The 7,597-nt window shown below is 35.5% G+C and overlaps 1 protein-coding gene across 1 annotated transcript in view; it reads left to right on the top strand.

Moving 5' to 3' along the window:
* Positions 1-7,246, top strand: part of LOC107699563 (plasma membrane calcium-transporting ATPase 3-like) — a 56,384-nt gene extending 49,138 nt beyond the window's left edge. The window contains exon 23 of the mRNA XM_016500862.1: positions 6,485-7,246. Coding sequence (XP_016356348.1) covers positions 6,485-6,757 — 273 coding nt within the window. The 3' untranslated portion in view covers positions 6,758-7,246. The remainder of the gene's footprint in view (positions 1-6,484) is intronic.
* The last annotated feature ends 351 nt before the right edge of the window (positions 7,247-7,597 follow it).

Here is a 7,597-nt window from a genome sequence, read left to right as displayed (position 1 = left end):
TTCCCTCTGTTACTTTTTTCCAGATAATGCATCTTGTAACTTTCATCATAAGACTGTGTGAAAGCATCCTCTAATGTCTCTGTGCTACTGACTTCATCTCTCTTCCACAGATCCTCACAGTCTTTTTCTCTGTCCCATGGTTCACGTGGTTCATGGCTTAAATCTATTTTTACCCGTCTCCTGTTCTCTGCTCTGTATGCATCTTCTAAACTCTTCTAAACTAACAAACAGTCTTTCATTTTTCTATCAAACATAGTACATTCTAGATATCATTCTTTAAAGGAATCAAAACAAGGGTTCAAAATAAGTTCAGCTCTAGCATCTGTGTAATTCTGTTGAAAATATTATCAGCTTGTCCATCAGTTTATAAAAACTATCAAAGATTACATATGCTGTCAATAGTCAAAAGTTAAAATTCTGTCCTAAAATACTTTACTAACTCATGCCGTTCCACACCTGAATGGCTTTCTTTCATATGTGAAACATGCAATAAGATTGTTTTAAAGAATGTTCATGCTGCTCTTTCATACAATGAGAGTGGATGGTGACCAAGTTCTTCATTAAAAGCACCTTAAAAGCATTCTAAAAGTAGCATACACACTATATCCAAACAGCATTGTGAGAGGAACAGACCAACATTTAAGTATTAAAAAAAAAAAACCTTCAAAGTGTTTGGATGGTCACAATTCACTTTCATTGTATGGAAGTTTGGGCTTGGACTTGGATTTAGCTATAAATATCTGCTTTCGTGTTCCATTGAAGAAATAAAGTCATAGAGGTTTAGAACAAAATGAGGGTGAGTAAATGATGACAGAATGGTAATTTAAAGAGTAATAATTACAATTTGGGTGAACTATTCTTTCGACTTGTTTTGAACCCAGAACAATGCTTTATACACCCTAATAGCACTTTAATAGAGATTTTAAGAATGTGTGTATTATGTTTTCTTGCTGGGAATAGTGGACTAACTAAATGTTTATCAATGCTTATAGATTATTTCCCCAGCTATTTCTCCATCTTTGTAAAAGAAAAAAAAAAAAAAAATAAATAAAAATATATATATATATATATATATATATATATATTTATTTTTTATTTTATTTATTTTTTTCAGGCTAGAAATGTTAATCACGACTACCATATCATTGCGTCTGACTGCTCTGTGATGTGATTCATGTGTATCTGTACATTTTTCATCACATTTTTCACTTTGTGTCTGCGTACTGTGCTTATATGGGTGAAATGTGCCACTACTCAGTCTTCTTTTTCAGCCCTATACATATCATTTTGTTGTTTTTCTCACGCAAAATTTTCTTTGGCTTTGACTGAGATTTGCAAACATTAACTTTAGTTTAAACATCATTCTGTCAACCTCATGTTAGAAATCATACTACAGAAACATTTAGTAGATGTTAGTGTGTTGATGTCTTTGCCTAAATGTAGTATTTTTATTCATTTATGATGTATATATTATATATTATATGCATATCTTTGAAAATAATTTTATGCTAGCATTGTATCTCTTCAGAGAAGAAAACACTATATTTAGATCAATCATTAATCACAGCTCTCCAAAAATGTGTTTTTTTTTCCTCGCAGCTGTCTCACACAAATGTTTGTTTTCAAATATTTGACAGATCTACGGATCAAGTTTGTTTTCATTTTAGGTTTTGTAAGATGGGTGCACATTGTAACCCAGATGTTGACAAGAGACGCAGTGCTGTCACTGATAGATTCATGTTTATCTCACTCATTTGCTCAAACATTTGCCTTGTACGGTAATGGTTCACTGCTCAAAACAGATGCTCACTATCAGTCAGTGGAATATATTTTGTAATATAAGTGGAAATGTCCAAGCGACGCTAATTTATTAAAGTTTTCCTAGCTTTGATTACTACCATCTGATAAAGAATAATCATATTCATAGACTGTGTCACTGTGTGAATTCTGCCATCAGATTATACAGTGCATTTTATAAAGTGCATTGCTAAATGTATAATATTGTATAATTTCATAAAGTTCACCATAGTTAAATTGTTCAAGATCCAAATATGTAAGATATGTGAGATAAATCATAAATTATGGAAAAGAATACCAATACAAAATACACCTATTGCTGTAATTAAATAACTCCTTATAAGCCTTGTTTGAAGTTTGGCAACAAAAAAAAGAGAAAAAAATGTAGATACATTAATACATTACATTAATAGGACACAATTTGAAATTCTTTAAATTGAGAGAACTGCACTGTATGCTTTAGAGCATTTACAGTCACTTCTAAATATAGATGATGTCAAATTAAAGTCAGCAGTTAGATACTGTCATATTTGACCAGCTTCATTACTTACTCATTATAAAGAGTGAAAATAGGTCCAGCGATTACTCTTTTACAGTCTTTATGCATAAACCTTTCTGAATGCATTCTTACAAATTCAACACGAAGTCATTATTTCATCACTGCTCTGTTAACTACTTCCTCTCCTTTCCTGCATCTTATCACTTTGTCTGCTTTCAAATCTTTCTGTGTAGATCTATTTTCATTTCAGACATCTTTGGGAAATATTTGTTGAGTAAAGAAGTCTTTTTTGGTTTTCGGTTTTAATGATAAAGTTTTTCCATCAAGCTTTTTCTTCTTTGAAGGACAGCGTGGGGGAGACAGTGGATAGTAATCTGGCATGCAAACATCCAGAGCAAAGAGAGAGAGAAAAAAACTCAATCAGTTTTAAACAAACACACATTTCCCAAAAGCGGGCGATATACTCGAACGTTTACCTGTATCCATGCAAAAACAGAAAGACAGAAACTCAAAGAACAAAAAATGAAAACAAAGTCTCTCAATTCAGATTTGCATGACTTTTTCTCAACAAACAGGCTCTTTGGAAAAACAGATAAGCAATTAACCAAATGCTTGACTGTCCCTTCCTGTTTGTTTGTTTGTTTTGTCTCTTGTAAATTCTTTCTTGGTCATTTTAGCTTCTTTTCCTTTGCTGGGTGAGTGTTGAAAAGAGGGTTGGGGTGGGCGGCACCGGCCTGTGGCCACAGCAAAGGATTGCGCTCTCAAATCTCCTTCCTTCTGAATATATACACACGAGAGACGCGTGTGTATATGTGCTCCAGCCGCATTTGAGTTACTCTTACAGCATGAGCCTGACTGCTTACCATCATGCATTCAAGTTTTTGAGTTTGACCTCGACTTTCATTGTTTCTGTTCCTGTAACACGACAACGAGACAGCTGCACTGGAATGAGCATTTTGCTTTCTGATCGGTTCCCGTGCTCCTTCTTCTTTTGTCTGCATATAGACTGAGGCAGATCTCATCAGCACTCTTCAGCTCTTCTTCTCTGTGTGTCATCTGCACTCGACTGCTCTGCTGCATGCCAAAAGATGTTTGCACTCTCTCTATCTCTCTCACTGAATGTGCTTTTCCACACCTTTCTAAACATCCACAATATGAATATGTCATCTAAACAGTAATCAAAAATAGTATCCCTTACCAAGATAAAAAACAAAATTCAAGTCCAGGCCTATGAAACTGTACAAAGGTGTGATCCATTTGTGCTGATAAGTTGACTTTTGCAGAAACCAGAGATGCTGTGACCTTGTTTATTGTGCCTGCTCTGTTCTTGTCAGTGTGATGGTGCTTGTTAAGGTCTTCTGTCACAGCGGTTGGTGTCATGTAATCAATGGCTCAGTGCCAGGAAGTGACTAGTCCCAGAAAAGTCATCATCATCCATCTAGATGATGTCTCTGGAAATTTTATAACTTATCCTCTGGCAGTCAGTGTAATCTGAGCCTGTAGAGTAATTTATCATATAGGCCTACCAGAGCAGACTCACACATCTGTAGATAATTTGCATGTGTTTCTTGAAATATGCACTATTTTGTCATATGAGTTAATTTAAAAAAAATAATGATAACAGGTTTAAAACTTTTTTTATATGAAGGTCACATTAAAACTGAAAAAAAACCTCTCAAACTATGATTCAATCCTAAAATATATATTTTTTAAATAATCAAAATACATTTCAACATTTTTATTGTGAAAGTTAATTGTAGATTATTTTACACAAATTACTGTTCCTCGTTTCTGCCATAATTATACTGTAAAAAAAAAAGGAAAATATTGCTTGTGAGCAGAATATTTTTATTGTACATTTTTTCTAATTAAGCTGTAATTTTTTCAACTTATCCTAAAAAAAAATAAAATTATTGTTTAGTTTTAGGTTACATAAAATGCTAGCTATGAAATTACATATTGAAATTAAAATAGTAAGATAATTTGCCATTTTATTCCATTTTATGACCGAATAAAAAAAAACTTAATTTGAAATGTGGTGGAAATGTTCATGCGTTTGATAAAATAATGAGAGAATTCTCCTTCCTGTATGATTCATATGTCTGTTGTTGGACATAGTTATTAGTACAATTGAAGTTCAATTATACTAGTGAGAATGTAATAAGTCTTCTAACATTTTTTTCTGGAAGTGCTCATAATATGTTTTATATAACTATTATTATTGTTATTATTATATGGAATTTCCATTTCCAGTAAATCATGACAGTAGAATGCAAACTGGAATTAAACTCATTTTGCTGATCAGGGAGACATATAAAACCATAGATGAGATTACAGATCCTTTGATATTTAACACCTCAGCCACATGATATCTTCACAGCTTATGACCTATTATCACTCATTGGCATTAACTGACACCATTGGCTGATGGCCTCATTACGCATGTTGTCTCCATGGCTTCTGTTATGACATCACAATCACATTACTGGAGTGCCATTGCTTCATTGTTACTACACTCCTGAATGCTGCTAGTACAATTGAGGAGTATGTCATAACTCCTCCGAGAACAGCATAGTGCATCACTGTGGGTGCGTCCTCCCTCCATCCTACCAGCCAGACCCCCAGTCATGCTTCTGTCTATTCATTACATCCCCTTTGCTTAGCACTGTGTTGCAGATTCTTACCCACTGTTTCTTCCATTGGCTGTGTGTCTATGTGTATATCAAGACATCCTCCTTTATGCTTCTCTTTCTCTCCGTGTCACTACTTCAGTTTTCACCACTAATAAGTCAATATACAGACATGACGTATGTTTTGTATTGGCTGTTTGTTTGGTACTTTGTGCTTCCATTCATCTCTTTGTTTGAGGCCTGGTCTGTTTTCTGTTTTGAGCTTATGAGAATGTCCATCACCTTTAATTTTGAGTGATAACTGTGAATTGACAGCTTGGGTCCATCTTAGATTTGGTTTTATTTATTTTTTTTATCATCTGTCTTTCTTTGAGAAACACTTAAGATCTGGTTGTGCAGCTTTAGTATAAAGCCTTAGTTTATAGGTATTAGAATCTAAATAATGAATGTGCATTGTGTAATTTCTGCAGCATAAAACCTAAAACAGAATTGCAATCTGTTTGTTTCAGCATCCCATCATTGGCTTAACCAATGACCAGGGGCATCGTGCACTGGTGGATGACCAAAGGAAAGAAAATATGTAGTATTAGAAACTACAAATGTGTAGTGTTTTTCTAGTGGTACAGTTTTTATTACAAAGACCAACCTATAAAGCAATATCATATTAGCAAGAATGCTGATATTTAGACCAGTAAAGAACAACAATTGCAAGTATGGTATTGTTTTTATTTGACAGTTCAATAAATACAAGTAAAAATTAGGGGTAATTTACATTTTAAAAAGAATATTATCAGTTATTTTGCCGATTTTTGCTCCACCAATAGTTCCAAATGAATCCACAGCAGAATTAACTGTTGAGTCTTCAAGCAACAAACAGTGTGCTGTTTCATTGCCGAATGAATCAGTGTGATTGAATTAATTGGTTGAATGAATTATTCAATTACTCATAACCGGTGTTGTCACCATCTACTTGCTTAAGGTTGTAACATGCAGAAAGAGTCACTGAAAAATCCCCACCTCTAAAAATAAAAGTTATTTCTGTTGTTTCACAGTCAAAAATGTGCATTTGTAGGACACCTGTTTTCGCACATGCTATCAAATGGAATATACTTTGAAAGGCTACATGTTCAGCTGTAAACATAAATGTTTGCGTCAAAACTGAAGTGTACAGTTCAGTTTTGATGTGTCAAAACGGAAACATAATTTGGGCTTAAGCATTTGCTATAAAACTAAAGTACACTTTGGGATTTAGTGTTTGCGCCAAAACTAAAGTATACATTTGGTTTAAGCGTTCACATTAAAACTGAAGCATACATTGGGTTTAAGCATTCACATCAAAACTGAAGTATACTTTGGGTTTAAGCGTTCACATTAAAACTGAAGTATACTTTGGGTTTAAGTGTTTACATTAAAACTGAAGCATTTGCATCAAAAGAAGGAAAAAAAGAAAAATTTCTTGCAATTCTGTTTTTTTGTGACTAGAAATTACACATTGCACCTTTAAGTACCAAAACAAAATTATTACTGTACCTACACTCTAAAAAATGCTGGGTTGTTTCAACCCAATGATGAATCGGAGTGGTCGAGGCACAGCCACCACTTGCATCCGGCTTTCCGAAAGCCCCCTCCTCCTCCGGTCCAGCATCCGCAGCGTTCCCGCCCACCGCCCCGTCCCTACCGCCAGTACAGCCTCCCCGCCACGCCTAACCGCAACAACAATGCCATTGAGAGTGGCGTATGCCACCTGAACCTCCCCACAGGCCTAGACGGCCATTGGACAACCCCCTCTCGACAGCTGTACCCCCTCCTCGCCCTGGAGACCTCTCTATGACTAACTGCGCTCCAAAGGATAAGACCCTAAGAACTTTGAGGATGTGGACTTGTGCGGGTCAGGCTGGCTCCTGGGAGGCTCCTACGGACATGTGGTAGGTGGTTGACCCCCAATACTAAGGCAGGGTCGTCCCATTACAATCATTCGCCCACTACCACCATCCACCGAAAGCACTATCACCCCTCATGTCTCAACAACAGCCCCACAGACACCTCTCCTCTCACCGTGTGGAGAGGAGGCCAGTCTGTTGCGTGTCTGTGGTTCCTTTGGATGGACCTGAGAAGGTGAGGAATCCAGACCCGATGGATTTTAGTGGCTCTTTAGTGCTGGTGACTATTGACTTCTCAGAATGCAAAGGAATATGTTCCCTATGGGTGGAGTAGGGGTCCATTCACTTTACTTTTTATCGGTGTTACTAAACTCAATATAATTATTATCATGTTTGACTTCTTACTATTGCCACTGTCATCCCGAGTGCTCGGATTATCATTGCGATATCACAGAAACTAATTTTATTACTCTGAGTAATGCTTTATGGATTAGCTTTAAAACATTTTATTTATTAATTATTTGTTTATTTATTCATTTATTTATTGTGATCACCAAGATTTTTTTTTTCATTCTCACTTTGTCTATATCTCTCGCTATGTGTCTGTGTGTGTGTCGTGTCTGTCCTGAAAGCATAAAAAAGCTAGAAAAAAATAAGTACTAACAAAGCAAAGATAATATTAATTTGAAGCTTAAACTAATTCAATTATAATGCGTCTGCTGATAACAAAAAGAAGACAAAAACGTTGCCGCACCATTTTAATGATCATTGTTTTTCAGCGTTTTGTGTAA

This window comes from Sinocyclocheilus anshuiensis, unplaced genomic scaffold (assembly GCF_001515605.1).
Source record: "Sinocyclocheilus anshuiensis isolate Anshui unplaced genomic scaffold, SAMN03320099.WGS_v1.1 scaffold879, whole genome shotgun sequence".
Classification (NCBI taxonomy): domain Eukaryota; kingdom Metazoa; phylum Chordata; class Actinopteri; order Cypriniformes; family Cyprinidae; genus Sinocyclocheilus; species Sinocyclocheilus anshuiensis.
The sequence above is the reverse complement of the archived record's forward strand: the minus strand, read 5'-3'. Positions and strand labels throughout refer to the sequence as shown.